This window comes from Megascapheus bottae, chromosome 9, assembly GCF_031878675.1.
Source record: "Megascapheus bottae isolate mThoBot1 chromosome 9, mThoBot2.hap1, whole genome shotgun sequence".
Taxonomy (NCBI): domain Eukaryota; kingdom Metazoa; phylum Chordata; class Mammalia; order Rodentia; family Geomyidae; genus Megascapheus; species Megascapheus bottae.
In genome coordinates, this window is record NC_143517.1 from 39,809,406 (window position 1) to 39,831,430 (window position 22,025).

Below are 22,025 nucleotides of genomic sequence, written 5' to 3' on the forward strand. Positions count from 1 at the left end.
TAATCCCTTTACTTTAACACATGAATGTGTTCAATATTGGCAAAAGAATACGTTGCTACCAAAACTGAAACAAGATCCTTGAAACAGAAAGGATGTTGCCATGGAAAAATGAAGTAACACTCAGTGCAGCTGTGATGCATTAATGAATAGGATATTTTTTTTTAAAAGATCGTTTGTGTTTGGTGTGGCTCAGAGGGTCCCAACCAGATGGTTTCCATGAACATGAACTGACCCCCAGCTTCAGGACGTCTTACTGGCAGATTACTTCATTTTCTTTCCCTTGGATTGTCAGATCCTTACATTAATGCTAAATTTACTGCTACAGATTTATATTCAGTAATGTAAATCACTCAACATTTTTTACATTAAAACCACAATTTTAGACATACAGTTTAACAGTTATTTTAAAAGTGTAAAAAGATTTATATGATAGGTTCAGTATATGTAAAATATAACTTTATAATAACTTTGAATAGGGTGGATTATATATATACTCTTATCATTAAAGGAATCCCCCTAACATATATCATATTTCAGAAAATTTTTCTTTCAGAGTTTTCACATTATCTCAGTCCCATTCACTCTGATTCTTTATGTTTTATATATTGTGATCTAGTGAAATTTTAGATGTCTTAAGCATGAAATTGGGATTTTGGCACAATTAAAATTTGTCTCTAAAGATATACCTATATCTATGGGTACATTTGTATATATAGCATACTATTACCTCACATTTTGAGAACATTTTTCAACACAGCATCAATGTCTATATGAGCTAAATATATTACTCCTCATATTTTGACCTTTTAGCCTACATTAATAGATAATATGCCAGTATTTTCACTTTTAAATTCTGCCAACAAATATCACTAATGTATCATATTTAGCTATTCCTTATATACATTTGTCTAAAAGATAAAAAATTCAGGGCCAAATTCATATAGTAAAACATTGGTTTATTTATTTATTTTGTTCATGGGGCTTTAACTCTGGGTCCGGATACTGTCCCTGAGCTCTTCAGCTCAAGGCTGCCACCTTACTCCGTGAGCCACAGCTCCATTTCTCCTTTTCTAGTGATTAATTGTAGAGTCTCATGGACTTTTCTGCTAGGGCTGGCTTTGAACCTGGATCCTCAGATCTCAACCTCTTGAGTGGCTAGGATTACAGGTGAGCCACTGCACCTGGCAAAACACTTATTTATTTATTTATTTATTTATTTATTTATTTATTTATTTATTTAGTTAGTTAGTTAGTTAGTTAGTTATTTAATTAGTTAGTTAGTGGGTCTTGGTGCTTAAACTCTGGGCCTGGGTGCTGTTCCTGAGCTCTTCAACTCAAGGCTTACCCCTGGGCCTGGTCAGGACAAGACTACAATCCTACTCTTTGAGTCAAGCCCCACTTCCCATTTTCTTGAGGTTAATTGGAGATAAGAGTCTTAGGTCCTTTTGTACCCAGGCTGGCTTTGAACCATGGTCCTCAGTTATCAGCCTCTTGAGTAGCTAGGATTACAAGTGTGAGCCACCACACCCCGCTTATTTATTTTATAAAAGTAAAAAGTTGTTGTAAGGCCTTATCTGTTTGGAATTAATAAAATTTAATGAACTGTAAAGGAAATCAGATTTTTCTCATTTATTTTTGTTAGCACACTTTCTAACTTAATTATATTTCTTGGATAGAAATATGGAATGTCAGATGTATATTCATTTTGTGTCACTGGGTGGTTTTGCTCAAGTTTATAACATAAAAATCTTTTCTAAGAAATGTATAGCATCTCTGGCCAAAAAGTCAATGCAAATGAAAACAACACTAAGATTCCATCTTACCCCCCCCCCCCGTTGGATTGGCCATAATCAAGAAAACTAATGGTAATAAAAGCTGGTATTGATGTGGTCAAAAGAGAACTCTACCATTGTTGGGAATGTAAACTTGTTCAACCACTATGGAAAAAGGTAATGAGGGATATCATAAACCTAAACATAGAAATATCCTGTTATCTGGCAATTCCATTCCTAGGTGTTTATCCAATAGAGCATAAGCAAAGATACACTAAAGCCACCACCACAACCATGTTTATTGCAGCTTATTCACCATAGCCAAGGTATAGAATCAACCTAGATGCTCCACATTGGATGAATGTATCAAGAAAATGTGGTATATATACATAATAGATTTCTGCTTATCAATCAGAAAGAATGATATTGTTCCTTTCATAAGGAAATGGAGAAACTTGGGAAAAAAAGGTATATTAAAGTAAGCAAGATCCAGAGAAACAGAGAGCTCTAATGTTTCTGTAAATCTAGAAGTGAAACACAGTGGTTTATAAATGAATTAATTGAAGTATAATAGACTCTATGGAGATTACAAATAGTTTAATTCTTTAGAAAGAGTAAGTCAAAGCCTAACAAAATAAGTACCAAGACTTGGGTACTTGTTGGGGATGATGGTGGGAGTCAAGGGGAGTAAGGTCATAGAATGAATGGAGAAATGAGTACAGAATGAGGCAAGAATACATTGTATATGTCACAGAATTGAGAAAAACAATGGAAGGGATAGTTTGGGGGAATGATATTGAAGGGATGACGCAAATTAAGATGCATTGTATATGTACATAGCTTTATTAAATCTCAAAAATTCAATACATACCTCAAAAATTAAAAATATGAGGGAAAGTGCGGAAGAGAATGCTAAAAGGAGTCACATTGATCAAAAGATACTATATTCATAAGAGGCTTTCTTGAAGGCAACTGCTTTTTACTACTAAAGATAATAAAAATATTTTAAAAAACAATGGGATAGTAAAAATATTTTCAAAGGTTTGTTAGGTTTCTTTGTAAAGTAACTTATGAAGTCATATTAAGGATACATTTTCAGTCGGCTTATTTATTATGATAAATATTCTAGGTCTTCAAATATGTCTTTAGTCTCATCGAAATATTTTAATTCTGCTTTTCTTTTCTAGCTTGAATTACAATCTTGTTGTGTGTTCATCCCTAATGATAGTCTGCCTTCCCCAAGTACAATTGTATCTGGTGACATTCCTGGAACAGTAAGAAGTTGGTACCATGGCCAGTGCAACATGCCAGGAACACTTATCATCTGTCTGCCTCAAATAAAGGTTATCAGTGCTGGTCACAAATATATGGAACCACTACAGGAAATCCCTTTTGTTATCCCACGGCCTATCCTTGAAGAAGGTACATTAAAAAACTTTTTGTAATTAATTATATATTTTTGTTAAAATTGTCTAAAAATGAAAGTCAGAATCATTGTAAATGGTGATAGTTACAGTGATTTGTATAATAATAACTGTAAATTGTGTAGGATATTAAGCCGGATACTTAATATTAAAGAATAGTTTTTTTTTTAAATGTTCTAGTACACATGTTAAGTCAACTCATTGACAGATTTCTATGGACTAGTAAGTGAACTGGTGTAATTTAATGTTAATCATGCCTTTAAATTATAGTCATAAATTAATCTAAATGAATATATACAGTATGACATTATTTGCAGAATAACGTAGTCAATAAAATATAATTGCAGGAAAAATTAATTTGAAAGATAATGGATTTTGTTGTACTGAAATAGGAAATGATAAGTAGTTTAATAAAAGCCAATTAAGAATGATTATTATATATAAATAATATATGTATAAATAGTGTAATAATGGAACGAATGTTATTTACTTCAAGCATAATATATTTTTAGACTTCTAACTTATACAGAGTAAATAATTCTCAGATTGTAGCTTTGATTCTTTTCCCAATATGTATTTAATTTCTTATATTGAGGTGTTTTTAGTTGTGAATTCATTCCCTTTTGAACTCTGACATATTCTTTTCAAACAAACTGTGAGCTTAGAAAAGTTTGAGTCACAAAGTAAGTAATATGAATCTATATTTTAATAACAAGGCTCAAATTTTTGACAGTCTTAAATAGGTCAACACCTTGTTCATATTATTTGGATGTAAGTATATGAATTCTGTTATTTAGCTTACTAAATAACAGAACAGCAGATAGATTGTTAATGTTTCATTCTAACTTTGATGTTGATCTCTTTTTCTGCATTGAAATTTACATTAAAAATAACTTTTCTATCAGAAGCTGGATTTACTGCTAGATATTAATATTGGTCCTTAATATTATGAATACAATTATGATAAATTAATTGAATATGAGGTATTAGAAAAACTATGAAGTATTTATGCAGTCTTGATTCAAGGATTCTTTCTTTTGCATCTTTGATAGTCTTTCTTATTTGCTTTTGGTTATTAGAAATTCTTTATTGTGACACCTATGGTATTACACATCAAGGTTATTTTATCCTGTTGAAATGAATTATCACATGCTTTTTTTTTTTTCTTTTTTTTGGGGGGGGGGCGATCTTGGGACTTGAATCAGGGTTTGGGGGCTGTTCCTGAGCTCTTTTACGGAAGGATAGCACTCAACCACCTTGAGCTATAGTTCTACTTCCTTCTTTTTAAGTAGTTAGTTGGAGATAAGAGTCCACAGGGACTTTTCTGCCCAGGCCAGCTTCTAACGGACATCCTCAGCCTCTGGAGTAAATAGTAATACAGGTGTGAACCACTGGCATTCAGCTAAGTTATTTTTTTTAAGATTGATAATTTTTGTAAAACTGAAATTATTTGTGGCATTTAAAAAAAGGAAAGCCACTTACAGTCAAATAATAGTGGTTTTTTTGTTGCTGTTGTTTGCCAGTCATGGGCTTAAGCTCAGGGCCTGAGCACTGTCCTTGGACTTTCTCAAGGCTAGACCTGGCTTTTTTCTATGTATGTGGTACCAAGGAATCAAACCTGGGTCTTCATGCATGCTAGGCAAGCACTCTACCACCAGGCCAAACTCCTGGCCCAAATAATAGTTTTTTTTAAAGCTACAATTTAAATGTCATAAAATTCTTCTTTTTAATGTAAACAGTTCTATTATCTTTAGAGTGTTCCCAAATTTATACAGCTATCAACCTGTGTATTTTGTAGAACATTTTCATCTCCAAACAAGAAACTACATCTCCATTCTTTGTCTTTTAAATTTGTTATTTTTCCTACTAAAAGTATACTTTCATCATTGCTTGTTTTTTAAATTTTCTTCAAAATCAGTATGCCTTCAAGTAAACTATAGTTTGAGAAATATAAAGGTCCATAGTCAATTTGTTAAATTATGTGGTGCATCAATTACTCCCTTCCTGAACAATATGCAAATCTTCAAGTACTTTCATCTTTGTCTCCAAATTTATGGATAATTGTTGTCATATTTTAACTTTAAAAATATGTCTTAGGATGTCATTTTTATATTACATAGATACAGTTGTTTTCATTGGCATGCATTTTGCAGAGATTTGGAAAATTTTTCAATAAAAGTTTAGATGGCTAATATATTGTTTACATCAGTTATATGGTTTCTTTTATTTTTTTCTTTGGGTAATTAATAGAGGGGTCACAGATTCATCAGTTAGTGGGTGTATTACTTCTTGAGTGTTGATATCCCTTCTCATGTTTTTGTCCCCCTTTCCCTAGCAATCATTTTTCCCCCCTTCCCTTCCCTATTTCAAATAAACCAATAAATGTATATGCAGTATGATTTCTTTTGAAGCTATTCAACTATGTTTAATTGTCTCAAAGAATTTATAGACAGTGTATTAATGAATCAGCATGACATTGTCCCAGTGAAATTTTATTTACGGAATCTGACATAAATAAAAATTGGGCCCTATATCCTCTTTGCTGGCCCTTGTGCCAGGGCTTCTCCAGTTTTTCCTTTTGCAATGCTGTTCTTCTTTTTCAGACCATTTATATCTACCCAAAGTATATCCTTTGGAATCTACTTTTTCTGGTGGTGAGATATTTGGAACTCTCAATTTTCTTTAGAAGATAATGTCTTTTTTACTTATTATTATTATTATTTTGCCGTGCTGCTGTTTGAACTAAAGGCCTTGAGCTTACTATGCTGTTCTACCAATTGACCTATGCCTCCAGCTTTGCTTTTTTTTATTGTAATGTGTAGAGAGATTAGTTATATTCACCAGATAGTAGGTGCATTACTTCTCATGCTTTGATGCCCTTTCTCATGTTTTTGTCCCCATTTCCCTCCCTCTTCCCTCTCCACCCTTCCTTTCCTATTTCAAATAAATGAATATATATATATATATATATATATATATATATACACAAAATGTCAGGCAACCAAGTCAGATAGCGAGCCTTGCTTTTTGCTGTTTACTTTGGAAATGGAACCTAGCAACTTTTCTGCTTAGGTGGCTCTAAAAGACTGCTTGCTAAGTAGCTTAAAAGCATAAGAAACTGGTACAGGGCTGATAATGTCTTCATATTTTGAATAGTTTGTGGGATTTATTTACAGTCAGCCTTTGTTGTGAACATGGATGTTCAGTCTTAACCATCCTAACAAGCTTTTATTTATCTTGAGATTCTGGCTTTCTTCAGTTCTTTGCTTTCAATACTTATATTTTTAGGGAAGTACACTAATGAATTTAAGAATGTGTGTATAATTTATAATTTTATAAATTGTGTTTATAATTTTGGCATAACCATTTAGTGCATATATGTTGAGTTACTCTTTGTTGTTATACTTGTACATTGATAGATAAAGAGCTAGCAATCTATTTGCTTATTTTACCAGTTTTTAAGTAGTCTTCCTGGTTATAGTATCATTCTTGCATTCTTTTTCAATTATTTTTGAATAATGAAATCCTTTTCAAAATAACTTGCTCTTCTTTTGTTATGCCACTTCTGATTTTAAAGTTTTGGTAAGTCTTATTTTCTATGATACCCTGTCCTATTCTTTTATTATTTTGTTCTGGGACTGAGGCTTGATCACAAAGGTTCATACTCTCACCTAGCTTTTTCACTCATTGCTGACTGTCTCCAATTGAGCAACACCTCCACTTCCAACATTTTTGCTGATTAATTGGAAATTAAGAGTCTTAAGGGTTTGTCTGCCTAGGCTGCTTCTTAATTGCAGTCCTTAGATTATAGCCTCCTAAGCAGATAGGCCTGAGTCACTGGATCTTTTAGATTTATAATGTTCCCCCAACTTCACAGGGTCATTTTTGCTGGTGTTAGAATATAAATAAATGTTGCTGATATTTATAATCAGTCATGTTCAGATGTGGAATGGATAAATCCATGGCATTTTTCTATTATGCCCTTTTCCTTGGATATCTGTTTTTTCATGTCCACATCATTTCTGTTCAGTTAATTTTTTTGATAAGTACCGATAGTGGATTGGAAGGAAATGGCATAAGGAAAGAAAATTGGACACAGTGAGATTAATTATATATTCTTGTTTTTAAAGTTGTCTAAAAATGGAAGTCAGAATCATTGTAAGTGGTACTAGTTACAATGATTTGGATGAAAGTAACTGTGGATTGGATAGAAATTTTTAAAAATAATAAGTTGGGTGCTGGTGGCTCACACCTGTAATCCTAGCTACTCAGAAGTCTGAGATCTGAGGATCACGATTCAAAGCCAGACCGGGCAGTAAAGTCCATTAGATTCTTACCTCCAATTAACCACCAGAAAGCTAGAAGTGGCTCTGTGGCTCAAGAGGTAGGGTGGTAGCCTTAACCTGAAGAGCTCAGGGAAAATGCCCAGGCCCAGAGTTCAAGCCCCATGACCAACAAAACAAACAAAAAAGTTAACGAAATTCTGTCCAAGCAGAAGGAGTGATAGCGAAGGAGAAATGTAAAGAATATCTTCATGTTTCATAGCTTTGATGTCTGAATAGAAATTTATATACTTTGGGCATGTAAGGTGGAATTCCTGGATTTATAATGGTGCCTATTGTTAAGTACCTATGAGAATACTCAAGTAAGTAGAAATAATGAGCTGCTGCAAATATGGATACAGATCCATATGTGTTAAAAAAGGTAACAGGAAACTATCAGTTACAAAATCAAACAACAAAATGATGAGACTATCTAAACTAAATAATGACAAATTAAATGGGAGGAATAATGCTTATTATATGACATGGAAAGAAATAATGTGTGATGGAAATTACAAATAAAAGCTCAAGTGTAGAGAATAAACCACAGTGAAGTTATCTGATGGAAGACCAGGGGATGAGGTCATTTATAAATGCAGTAGAGTTGCTCAGTAAGAAAAGAATTAAAACATGTCATGGAATTTTAGAAGACTACTGTTAATTCAAATGAAATTTTGGTCCTTTAAATGCTAAATAGGAATTGAAGAACAAATATAACATTGATTAAAAAAGAAAAAGTGTAGTATAGTTATGTGTATATTTATATCCCAAATAATACATATATATTTATGTTTATATTTTTAATTGCAAGCAATAAAAACTGAGTTAGGTTATTAGACACAAAAATAGTACTTCATAAATGATCTGTATTGTACTTAGAAATATAACTTTGGGACTGAGAGTGGAGCTCAAGTGGTAGAGCACTTGGCTAGCAGGCTTAATGCCCGGAATTCAAAATCCTGGTACTGATACTAAACAGATGAAAAAGGGAATGGAAGAGAGAGAAGGTAGGGGAACTGGGGAAGAAGGAGAGGATTTGAGTGGAAGATAAAATATATCTTTGTCATTTAAAATTTTTATTATTAATGTACTTGAGCCACATCAACTTGACCCCTTTGTTGTTGTTGTTGTTATTGTTATTTAGGTAGTTTAAAGAGTTGTTTAAATTCTTCTTTATCACTTTGTCAGTACAAAATACCTTAATGACATCCGTTTTATCACTTTTCTTCTCATTTCCAGCCTCATCCATTTTGTTTTGGAAATGGACTCTTGCTATCTTTGTTTATAGTAGCTTGGACATACAATCCCTCCCTTTAAGCCTGACAAGTGGCTGCGATCACAGATGTGTGCTACCATGCCTGATTTCTACCTTGTAACTCTAAAACTCCCCCCTCCCCCGTACCCTGCTTTTTCTTTGCTTCTCTGAGAAATTACCTTTTTTAAAAAAAAATTGGGGGTGTCATTGCTAGTTATCTCTGTAGCTCTTTATTTCTGTTAAAAATCTTGACTCTTTTTTTGGGGGGGGGTGGCTTACACTCAGGGCCTGGGCACTGTCCTTGAGCTTTCTTAAGGTTAGTGCTTCACCACGTGAGCCACATCACCACTTCTGCTTTTTTGTGTATGTGGTACAGAGGAATTGAACCCAGGACTTTATGCATGCTAGGTCACACTCCTGTCCCCCCAAAAATCATGATTCTTTGAAAACAGTTTTTATGATTTTCTAGCCAAATGTACTGCAAATAGTTTTCTGTGCAACGAAGGTTGTATATTTTTAACCTTTTATTTTGATTTATTATTATTTATTTATAATTTTCAGAATACTACATATATTTCTGGCTCTTATGGAAAATATGGCACAAAATTATTCATTTAAATATTACTCAGGATTGTCATTATGAATGCAACCAGAAGGAACACAATAAAATGAGACATTTTATTACCACCCTTAAAACTTTTTCAGTATACTGAGACATCACAAAGAAATACAACCAGATGCTTGTGGATCATGCTTGTAATACTAGCTACTCTGGAGTACTCTGGAGGCTGAGATTTGAGGATTACAGTTTGAGCCTAGCCTAGGGCAGAAAAGTCCCAATGAGACTCTTACCTACAATTAATCACTCAAAAACCAGAAGTGGAACTTTGTTTCAAAGTGGTAGAGTGCTAGTCCTGAGCAAAAAAGAGCTCAGGAACAGCACTTAGGCTTCACAACCCTCCTCCCCCAAGACCCCCTAAAAAGACATAAAATTTGATTCTAGTAAACCTAGACCATAATTTACTTGTCTAAAAGTGGGGAAATTGCTTGGTATTACATTCTAAAGATATGCATTAATCTAATAATTATTTCATTTGTCCCTCCTCTTTATTCTCCTCAACCCTCCAGCTTCTTTTTTCTTACTTTCCTTCCTTCCCCATCTATGTCCCGTTTTTCAACAAATGTCTGTTGAGCAGCAAATGTAAAACAGACACCGGAAAATATGATCGTATATCTACCATGTTTTAAACACAAAGAATATAGACTTGAACAACAGAGATGTAGTGCTTCTCTCATATTTTATAAGCTATTGAAATAATGTTGTAACGTTTTAGTTCCTTTTTTCTACGTAGTATTTTCCATGTTTTGTTTGTTCCACTTTGACATTTTTTTTCAGAAGACTTTATTGAGTGAGGCAATTAAAAGGAAAAATAGTATCTGTCTATTACATGGTTAAGTGTTCAGTAAAGGCCATCAGAGTTACTGATACTGAAAGAGGCTTTCTAAGTTCCATTGCCTGTTTTCCAAACTCTGCTGCTTCCCACATCTGTTTTCCTTTCTTGATTGGTGTTGTTATAATACTCCTGAAGTGCTGTAATCAACGTAAAGGTAGTATTAAGGAATAAAATAGCTATGATAGGGAAAAGTGGTCCTTCATTGGACATGTTTATCAAACAACTTCTAAACTGCTCATCACTCCCATACCTTTTGATACTTTAGAACTCTTCCCTAGCAATTTTGCTTAGAATCAGACAAGACAAGCTAGGTTTTCATGTTTATAATTCTAGCTACTTAAGAAACTAAAGGGCAGCCTGAGCAGATAAGTCTTAATCTCCAATTAACCAGTAAAATGTTACTATAGTTTCTCTTCCTTTTTAATATCCTGATCAATTTAAGTTCAAATTCTTCTCCCTTTCTTAATAAAGGTTATTTCTTTTTTATTTTTAATTAATTATTTATTTTTTGTGCCAGTCCTGGGCTTTAGCTCAGGGCCTGAGCACTGTCCTTGGACTTTCTCAAGGCTACAGCTCTACCACTTGAGCCTCAGCACCACTTCCGGCTTTTTTCTACATATGTGGTATAGAAGAATGAAACTGGGTCTTCTTGCATACTGGGCAGGCATGCTACCACTAGGCCAAACTCCTGGCCCCTATTTTTATTTTTATTTTTGTGGGTCATGGGGCTTGAACTTGGCCTGGGTGCTGTCCCTGAGCTCTTTTGTTAAGGCTACTGGCTCTACCCCTGGGTGTGGGTGTTGTCCCTTAGCTCTTCAGCTCAAGGCTGCCACCCTACCCTTGAGCCAATCCCCACATTGTAGATAAGAGTCTCAGGTCATTTTGTGCCAGAGCTGGCTTTGAACCTTGATCCTCAGATCTCAGCCTCCAGAGGAGCTAGGATTACAGGTGTGAGCCACCATGCCCTGGAAGGGTTATTTCTTTTTAATGCCCTTAATTCTATTCATGATTTCATATCCATCCTAGGGTAAATGTTAAAATCCTTAATGGTACCTTGATTCTATATGAGTTTTCCCTACTCATTCCTTAGTCTTTCTTTCTGCCACTGTCCTGCATCATGCTGTTGCCCAGTCCAAGCCTCAATAACCAGCAGAGTTTTAGATTAGCATAGACTGTCCTTCACAGTCAGTTTGCACAGTACAGACATGATTTTAGCATCATCTCTTTCAGTGATTGTAAGAAAAAAATATTTAAAAAGTAAAAGGTTAACTTCTAGCTTGTTTTAAGGTTCACATTAAATTGAAAAATAATTATTGGTTAAGTAAATAAAAAGTTACTACAGAAATAATAGGATGAATAAGAATTATACATTAAAGACTCTCATGCTTAACTTGGTTTTCTAAAGTTTAGAATGAAAGACTGTTTGTTGAAATATGTCATCTGATTTCAATTGCCATGGAAAGAGAGATGATCTCTACTATAGCCAGATCCAGTCTGTGTAGGGTGTTTGGGTCAAAATCAACTTCCTGAGTTTCATTAGGGAGCATTTGCAGTGAGCCTTGCAAATGTAATTTGCTACATCCAGCCAACACCTCTGAGCAGATGGGCTTCTACCCTATGTAGAGCAGAGGTTTGTTTTTTCTTCTTTCAAAGAGTTGCCTGTGACTCTAATAAAATATTTTGACAGAAATGGAATATTGAGATCATTTATAAATTAAAAGTGCTGTTGTTGGATTAGTGAGTTTTAGTAGAAACTAATGTGAAAAATTATTTTGCATCTATGAAAAATGAATACCATTTTTCTGTGAGGTTCTTGTTTATTTTGATGTTTGGTATGTATTGTTCCATGTTCACTTTTTTAGGTCCCAGTTTCATAGTCATGATTTTCCCTTGTTCTGAAAGATGGCAATGTGTTGTTATAGTATTCATTTTGTTTTGGATTTTCCTTGTGTTGCTGTTTTACTTGACTCAATCATAAAACTATGTTTAGGACTCTGCATAGAAAAGGGAGCTATAAAGATAACTTCACTTTTGTTTTTGATGATGCTTTAAAGTAAATGTATTGGAAAATTATATGTGCTTCACAAATGAAGTTAGGCTTTTGAACTATCTAAATGTAGTTGTCATAGTACTAAATACTGTATTGTCTTTTTTGTATCTCACATCCAGTCTGCTCCATTTTTTATTACATACAGATTCTTCCTTTTTTTTTTTTGTATCATTCTCTGTAATGGAAATTGACTCTGGGGAAGTTCTGTAGCTCAGACATAAATTGAGCTCAGTTACTTATACCTGTAATCTCAAACTCACTGGGGATATAGTTGCTGTTTAACACCAAATAGGTGAAAAGTTAGCAAGACTCAGTTTCTGCCAGTAAGCCTGGCATAGTATGAAAGCCTTTGATCTTAGATATGTGGGAAACATTGGTATGAAGATCAGAGAATGAGGCTGGCTCTAGGTATCACCATATCAAAGAATAAGTTAAAGGGCTGGAGATCTGGGTAACGTAATTAGAGTGGCTATCTTAGGAACTGATTTCAAACCTCAGTATGCCAAGGGTGACAATCTGAAAAGGAATGTTCAACTTTTATTTTCTCATAACATTTTATTCTTAATATTTTCACACATTTTACTTTTGTTTTGTATTGTTTTCCAGTACTAGGGTTTGTACTCAGGGCTTATATTTGTCTGGCAGGCACTGTAATCATTTGAGCCCTTTGTTTTTATTGTTTTTTAAGTATGGTTTCACATTTATGCCCAATTGACCACGGTCATATTTTTCTGGCTTAAGCTTTGCATGTAGTTGGGGTGAAAGACATTCAACAGTTTGTTTGGCTTTTTCTTGGTAGAGATGAGGTCTCATGAACTTTTTTCCCAGGGTTGTTCCTATTTCTGCTTTCCAATTAGCTAAAATTATAGATATGAGCCATCATGCTGGTTTATACTTCTTATAAAAACAAAATTCCATGTGTCTGATCTACTATGCTGTTATGTGTTTCTTGATTATTTGCATTAATAAAAACACATGATTTCAAAAAATTAATTTTCTTTCCTTCTTTTGGGCCAGTCCTGAGAGCTTGAACTAAGGCCTGGGCACTGTCCTTGAGCTTTCTTAAGGCTAGCACTCTACCACTTGACTATGGCACCACTTAAGTCTTTATCCGTGTATGTGATACCTAGGAATCAAAGGCTGGGCTTTGTGCATGCCAGGCAAGTACTCTACCACTAGCCATAGTACTGGCCAAAAATAATGTTAAATTCACAGAAAAATAGTACATAGATATTTTAGATACTTACAGCTTAGTCTTCCCATTATTAATTTCTATTTACAGAATGGTACAATGTTTATAGTTGGTGGCATGTGTATTCTACTCAGAGTTTATTATTTTATTATTCTCATGCGGTGATAGGCATTTTGTGAGTTTAGAGAAATAATGACAAATACATATGTGTGAGTATGTTTGTCTACATGTGTATCTACATGTATTCTATATTCAGGAAAGAGGAGGAGTATACAGAGCTCAAGAGAAAAAAGGCGAAAAAGTATAGAATTGAAAAAAAAAAACTCTGTGTGCTCCTTTATTCCTCCCTCTGTCCTATCCTGTATCTAGCTGCTGACACTTATGAATCCTTTCACTGTCTTCTCAGCTTTACTTTTCCTAGATGCCATATAGGTGCAATCATATCACCTGTAGCCTTATTGCTTAGGACAGTTTCTCATTTACCTGCTAAGGCACAATTGATTGCTTGCAAGTTTTAACAATTGTGAACAAAACTGCTGTAAACATCCATGTGCCTATTTTTGTATTTTTCCAACTCTTAGAAAAATACCAGGATAGGTGAATGTTGAGCATAGTGTAAGAAATGTAAGAAACCACCAAATTGTCTTCAATATACAATTTTGAATTCCTACCAGCAAGGAGAACTTCTGTTGTTCATCATTATTCCCAGCATTCATTGGTGTTAGTGCTTTAGCTTTCCTAAGAAATGTGTAATGATACCTCATTTCAGTTTGCATTTCCTGATGATGTATGATGTGAAACGAGTTTCCATATGTTCTGCCTTCTTTAGTAAGATTATTTTAGTCTTTTGTCCTTGTTTTTGCTGGTCCTGTTGCTGGAGCTCTGGGCCTGAATGCTCTCCTAAGCTTCTTGTTCTCATGAGTACAGCTCTACCACTTGAGCTACAGCCACCCTTCTGGGGTTTTTTTGTGCTTAATTAGGGATAAGAGTCTCATTGGCTTTTCTGCTGTGGCTGCTTTGAACTGGGATCCTTGGATATAAGCTTCCTAAATAGCTAAGATTACAGGTGTGAGCCACTGCCACCTGTCCCTTTTATCCATTTTTATGTGGTTGTTTCCTTATGATTGTTAAGTTATAAGGAGTTCATAGATTTTGTTTAATATTTTTTCTTTATTTGTACCTAATACTGGTACTAATACTGGCACTAGGACTTGAACTCAGGTCCAAAGTAAGGTTGGAGCCACAATTCCACTTCTGACTTTGTGGTGGTCAATTGAAGAGCCTCAAAGACTTTTATTCCCTGACTGGCTTCAGTCCTTAGATCTCTGCTTCTTGAGTATCTGGGATAATAGTTGTGAGCTATCTGTGCCTGGCTTAGATAATACTACCTCATCAGGTGACTTTTATAAATATTTTCTTATATCTAATTTTTGTTATTTCTTCCCATCTACTGGTTTTATGTTTAACTTGTTCTTGTTTTTCTAGAAGCTTGAGATGCATCATTAGAGCTTTAATTTGAGATTTCTCTAATTTGTTTATGTAGATGCCCATAGACACAAACTTTAGTTTAAACTCTTAGTATTGCCTTAGTTGTTGTGTTCCAGAAGTTCTGATATGTGTTATATCTGCTCACATTGAATTCCAAAAACTTGGATTTCACTAATCATTCAGCAGTTCATTGATCAGTTTATGTGAGCTTGAAGAGTTTTCAATAATGCTGTTAAGTGTTGAGCTCTAGTTTTATTTCATTGTGATCTTACAGGATATAGAAAGTAATTTCAGTTTTCTTGAATTTGCAGAGATTTAATTTGTGACTTAGGATATGCTCTATTTTGGAGACTATTCCATAGGCTTTTGAGAAGAATGTTTATTGTAACATTGCTGAGTGGAATATTCTATAGATGTCTGTTAGGTCTAGCTGGTTAAGGCAATTATTTAACTCTGCAGTTTCTTTGTTACATTTTTGCCTGGATTATCTATCCACTAGTAACAACAGTGTGTTGAAGTCGTCAATGATTAATGTGTTTGGATCTGTGTGTGTTTTTAGATCAATGAGTTTGGGATGTTTGGAATTCTTATGCTTTCCTGATTGTTTCCTTTTTAAATATGAAATGTTTTTCTGTGTCTATTGTGAATAATTTTAATTTGAAATGTTTTATCTGACATTAATATTACTACTCTGGCCTGATTATGAAGGCTGTTTGTTTGAAAGAGTTTGTTCTACCTTTCACCTTGAAGAGATATTTTGCCTGATTATTTCCTGTTGGCAGAATATTTTATGTGCAAGGCAACAAAGTACTACCACCTTGACCGCAATTTATTATTCATTTCTCATTGTTTCTAACCAAGTGGTTGTGAACTGCTATTATGCAGCAAGTCTTATCTATTATGGAAAAGACAATTTGAATGTTTATTATTTTATAATTTTACTATTTGGTGGGGATAATTTAAATGTTAATATTTATGATCATCTATCGTACAGTGGAATCTATAATATTATAACACATTTTGACTTTTCTATAGCTTTGCATGTGTATTCATTTATTTTTTGTTTTGTATTTTTTTAAAGAACTTTTTTTTATTGTAATTAGTAAAAGGGTTACATGATATTTGCCAGATAGAAGGTGCATTAATTCACATACATTGATACACTTTCACATGTCTTGGTCCCCATTTCCCTCGCCCCCACCCCCACCCCTCATCTTGTTTTCCCCCGTTCCCTATCCAATTTCAAGTAACCAAATACAAATAAATTCAATATATCCAAGCATATACTTTGCAAGTATTTTCCTTTAGTTTCTTGTTTATCTTTTCATGTTTTTTCCTTTTGTGAATGCAGGTCGTGGCACTGTCTTTGTGCTTTTTTATTTAAGGCTAGCACTATTAACGTTTGAGCCACAGTTTCACTTCTTCTTTATACTTCTTTTTAAAAAATTTGATATTTTGACTTTTTTACTTGTAGTATACTCTACTTAGTAATTCACTTGATATTTTTTCTTCAGTAATAAAAAAAATGAAAGTATAAGAACTCTGTGAGCCTGGCCTTAATTTTGTTTGAATCCAGAAGGGAAAAATATACCAAAATATTAATAATTTTATTATGAATGGCAGTGCAGAAGTTTCATTTATGACTGGCTTTTATATTCTCTCATATATTTAGTATACTAAATTATTTCTGTGTCATTGAGATCTTCTCTGATGAGAAAATAAACCAGTGATCTCTATTTTAAGTGAATTCTTTAAAAAGAACCATATGCTATCATATTTATACTGACATGTGTTAGTTAAATGTCAAAGGCAAACTACAAGTGATAGGAACGTATTTTCAGCAAAATGATACTACAATAAGAAGCTTTTTCAAATATTCTAGTGTAACTAGACTTATTTTGGTGACACTGAAGATTGAATGAATTAAAGGCCTTGATTTACCAATGCCTTTAGTGTTTTAGATGGAGTATCCTACTTTTGCCCAAGCCAACCATTTACTACAATTCTATGATTTCTGTCTACTTAGAATCCAGAATTATGTGACAACTTCACTAGCCCATAAGTAAGCTTTTAAAAATTCACTGTTACTTATTAAGCATAATAAAAACTAAGAAATTGTATCTGAGAAACTTATATTAACAATTTATCCTAGATAAATTAGTGACATTAAAAATATCAAAGAATAAAATTATTCTGTTTTTAATGCTGAAAATTATGAGTGATAAATTTTGTTAAGTGTATTTATTGGAAGAAAATAACACTAGACATAAGAATCACTTAGGGAGGTATGTTGAACCACATTGTGGGTCTTAACAGAAATTCTGATAAGTAAATTTGACTTAGAAAGCTGAAACCTCCAATTTAAATAAGCACATAATTCTGATGCAGAATTCTTTCTTTCTTTCTTTCTTTCTTTCTTTCTTTCTTTCTTTCTTTCTTTCTTTCTTTCTTTCTTTCATTTATTTATTTATTTTTTGCCAGGTGTGGGGCTTTAACTCAGAGCTTGAGCACTGTTCTTGGACTTTTCTTAAGTCTAGGGCTGTATCACTTGAGCCACAGAGCCACTTCCAGCTTTTTTGTTTGTTTGTTTTTCTATGAATGTGGTATTGAGGAATCAAACCCAGGTCTTCGTGCATGCTAGGCAGGCACTCTACCATTAGGCCAATCTCCCAGCCCAGAACATAGTTTATTCTTCTTTCTCATGCAAGATTCAAATCAAGTTACTTTTCCATGAGAAATTGAATTTTGCTAGTTTAACGCATTTTCGATAGTCTCCTTGTGCCTCTAACCATTTATACTATGCAACCCAATAGTAGAAGGGAAGAGCATATGAAAACTTCTACTTATATTTCCATTTTATATTTATTTTTCACATATTTGTGGTATATAATTATTGCAATTGAAGTATATTACAAGTATAAACATAAATACAAATATTTGCTTTTAAGGAACATGTAAATTAGTGGATACTTTGGTCTCTGGATACTCTCTTTGCTTCTGATGCAGTATTAAATATTTTGCAGTATTAACTATATTGTAATATAAATAATAATTTACTATAATGTGACAGTTAACTATATTTTTATTTTCTGCTTTCTCATTCTCTTTTGTTCCCTTTACCAGGTGATGCTTTTCCTTGGACCATCAATTTACATCATTTCAGCATATATACCCTTCTTGGAAAACAAGTGACACTTTGCCTTGTGGAACCTATGGGTTGTACCTCTACTCTAGCTGTCACATCTCAGAAACTACTTCCCACAGGACCTGATATGAGACATTCCTTTGTTGTCTGTCTCCATGTCGACTTAGAATCATTAGAAATAAAATGTTCAAATCCCCAGGTTGGTACATTTGACTTATGAAAGGAATGTTAAAGTAATATATTTCATTTTATTTTATTGTTTTTTATGTGTGTGTGTGTGTGTGTGTGTGTATGTGTGTGTGAAAGAAGCCTTGCTTTGTCGTCCATTGTTTTGAACAGTGCCTCTTCTATTAAGTACTCTAATTTGTATTTTAATAGGATTATCAAAGTCAGAGTGGTTAAACTAAGATGTGCTTTGGAAGTCTTTCAAATTTTGTAATATAAAATTTTCTGAAGAAGTGTCAATTTCAGAATGCTTCAATTGGATAATGCTATGAAACCAACAGCAGATGTGATGGTTTTAAACTGTGAAGAACATTTTACTGTTAGAGTGGAATGATCTATTGAAATGATCATGTGTAATTTTCAATTAAATTCCCAGAGCTCTTTTCCCTATCCTGACTTTTTTTTTTTTTTTTTTTTTTTTTTTGCCAGTCCTGGGGCTTGGACTTAGGACTTGGGAACTGTCCTTGGGCTTTCTCAAGGTTAGTGCTTTAGTACTTGAGCCACTAGGACCACTTTTGGATTTTTCAAACCTAGGGCCTTGTGCATGCTAGGCCAGCACTCTACCAGTAGGCCACAATCCTTAAAATATCCTGAAATATTTAAGGAAAAAAAATGCTACTGTATATTACATCACAAATCCACATGATTTCAGTTGCAATAGGTCAGTCATTTTGTTTCTTAGATTTATATTTTAATGTGGCTTAAGATAACCTGGATTTGTGAAAATTATTAGTTATAAAACTATATAAATTTCTTCATTAAACTCAAGTAGGTTATATTATGTTTTTCATATAATCACTTTTGGATATTAAATAAAGTTCTGTTTTTAAAGCAACTCTTTTTAGAATATTATTATATCTTATGAGATAATATTCATAAATCCCTATTCCATTTTTAGTAGTTATTAGCTAGTTTGTTTGTTTTTTTGTCAATTGAGGGGCTTTAACTCTGGACCTTGGCTCTTTTCCTGGAGCTTTTCAGCTCAAGACTAGCTCTCTACCACTTTGAGCCACAGCCCCATTTCCTGTTACTAAGTCTCATGGACTTTTGTGCCTGGGCTGGCTTTGAATCATGCTCCTCAGATCTCAGCCTCCTATGTAGGTAAGATTATAGGCGTGAGCCACCAGCCACTGGCTTATTAGCTAGATTTTTGTTGTTGTTGTTGTTTTTTCTTTCTAGTCCTGGGGCTTGAATTCAGGGTGTGAGCACTGTTCTTGGGCTTTCTCAAGGGTAGTGCTCTTTTACTTGAACAGCAGCACTACTTCCAGCATTTTCTGTGTATGTAGTACCAAGAACTTGAACCCAGGGCTTCGTGCATGTTAGGGAGGCACTCTAACACTAGGCCATGCTCCCTGCCCTATTAACTAATTTTTAGAGTATTTTTAGATAATTCCTGTCATCACTGAATATTTTATAGATCATACTTAATTTTATTATTTTCCTCCACTTTTTTCTTGGTCCTCTCCGTCTATCATATACTATACATTTGGTTTAACTTTGGCATGTGTTTGTTGACTTTGAAAAATTGAATTATCTAGTGTATTAGTAAGGGCCAATGTGAATAATATATATAAAAAGCAAGGGAGCTGTGAAAATAATAGTACTTTCAGAGAAAATATCCTCAATTATAAGGCATTCTTTTAGAATCATGCGTAAGTAATTTTGAATAACATTAAAGGGTTCCTCTTAATGGTCATTTTATTATGATTCATAGTGGTAGATAAGAGGGTAATTATAAGTTGATTTACTATTTTATAGATTGTTCACTGAATGTTACTAATAATGGTTGCTTTAGAGGAATGGAAATTTATGTTGAAGTCCTGTCTCCCATATAATAGAATATGACCTTATAGAGTAATAAGGTTATACCAGCTAAACAAATTAAAATGCTAATATCAATCAAATCCTTATAAAACGTATACATTTAAGTACAGAAACAGAATATCATGTGATGGCACATAGAGTGAGTACCTTGTATATGGTAGAGATTAAACTGATAATAGCTTCAGTCTTTAACCCATTTATTTGTAAATGGTGATGATAGAGTCTGGTTTTTGGGGGTTTTTTTTGCATGTAGACATTCAATTTTTCCAGCACCATTTATTCAGAAACACTTGTCCTTTCTCTTGTACTTTCTTGGCATCTTTTTAAAAACTGTACATATATGTGTTGCTTCTGTGTTCCATTGTTCTCTGTGTCTCTTTTTTCTACTAGAACAATCACTGTATTTTGGTTACTGTTGTATGCTATGTTTTTTAAGTCAAGTAGTGTCATGATTCTTGCTTTTTTTCTTTTTTTCCTGAAGATAGCTTAATCTTGTCAGAGTATTCTTGTTTGCTTTATTTTTTGTTTTTTTTCTTTAATGTGGCTTCATACTTATTTTCATGTTATTTCTTCTATTTCAGTGAAAAATTGTCATTGGTATTTTGATGAGGATTGCACTGTATATATAAGTTTTGGGGGGAAGTATGGGAATTTTAATATTGATTTTTCTAACTCTTGAGTACTGGATATCTTCTTGATGTGTGTGCCTTAAGTTACTTTTGGTAACTTTTGGTCATTTTATTGTAGCAACATTTCATTCTTTATTATTATTATTTATGGGTGGGCTCAATTTCTGTTTTAAGTTGCTAACTGGTAGTTAAAGCAATGCTACTGATTTTTGTGTATAGATTTTCTATCCAGCAAGTTTGTTAAATTTGGTTATTTGTTCTGATAATTTATTAGTAGAGACTTTAGGCAGGAGTTTTGTATAAAAATTATATCATTACAATAAATGTTTGAATTCCTTTTTTTTTCTTTGTGATTTGGAATAATTGTTTTATGTAGGACTTCCTGTGCTTTGATGAATAAGAGTTGTAAAATGAATACCTCTTTTCTTTCATAACATAGAAGATAACCTTCATTTTTTTCTCCTTCATTAAGATACTAGCTTTTGACTTATATAGCCTTTATTTTATGTTTCAGTGTTTCTTTTAGACCTAATTTGTTCAGTTTTACCATCAAGATGTGTTAAGTTCAATAAAAACTTTTCATCATCTATTAATATAATATAGTTTTTATTTTTCATTCTCGATGTGATGAATCTTTTATTACCTTGTGTTTGTTGAACTTTCCTTTATTCAGTAATTCATGGTGACTAATGGTTCCAGTGTGCTCTTATATTCATTATGCTAGTATTTATTAGATTTTTGCATTTATGATCATACATTGCCCTTCAGCTTTTTTTGTAGTTGTGTTTTTATCTGGTTTTGTATCAAATTAATATTGAACCCAGAAAGAGTTCTCTCTTCTGCTCTGATTATTATTTTTGTTTTTTTCTTAAGATTTTAACATTTATTTTCTTCTTTTTTTTTACTTCCTTGAGATACATTGATAATATAGAAATTGTGATTGCAAAAAAAATTCCCTGCGTGTGTGAGAGAGAGGGAGTGTGTGTGTGTGTGTGTGTGTGTGTGTGTGTGTGTGTGTGTGTGTGTGTGCGTGCACGCAGGCACATGCATGCTCTTGGCATTACCATTTTCTAGACATTAAATTATTTTTAAAGAACCTATAACCTGAGATTTTACAACTTCATTAATAAAGAAACAGGAGAATACTTTAAACCCCAGTACTGTTTTATATCAAATAAGGATTGACAATATTTTTTTTAATGCATCTGTTCTGCCCACATAAGAAGCCAGCTTCATCATCTGGAT

General features: G+C 33.4%; 1 protein-coding gene across 1 annotated transcript in view; it reads left to right on the forward strand.

The window, feature by feature from the left end:
• The window catches only part of Vps13b (vacuolar protein sorting 13 homolog B), a 494,062-nt gene that overhangs the window by 197,107 nt on the left and 274,930 nt on the right, over nucleotides 1-22,025 (forward strand). The window contains exons 23-24 of the mRNA XM_090339134.1: nucleotides 2,960-3,194; nucleotides 18,081-18,301. Of these exons, the coding sequence (XP_090195260.1) occupies nucleotides 2,960-3,194; nucleotides 18,081-18,301 (456 nt within the window). The remainder of the gene's footprint in view (nucleotides 1-2,959; nucleotides 3,195-18,080; nucleotides 18,302-22,025) is intronic.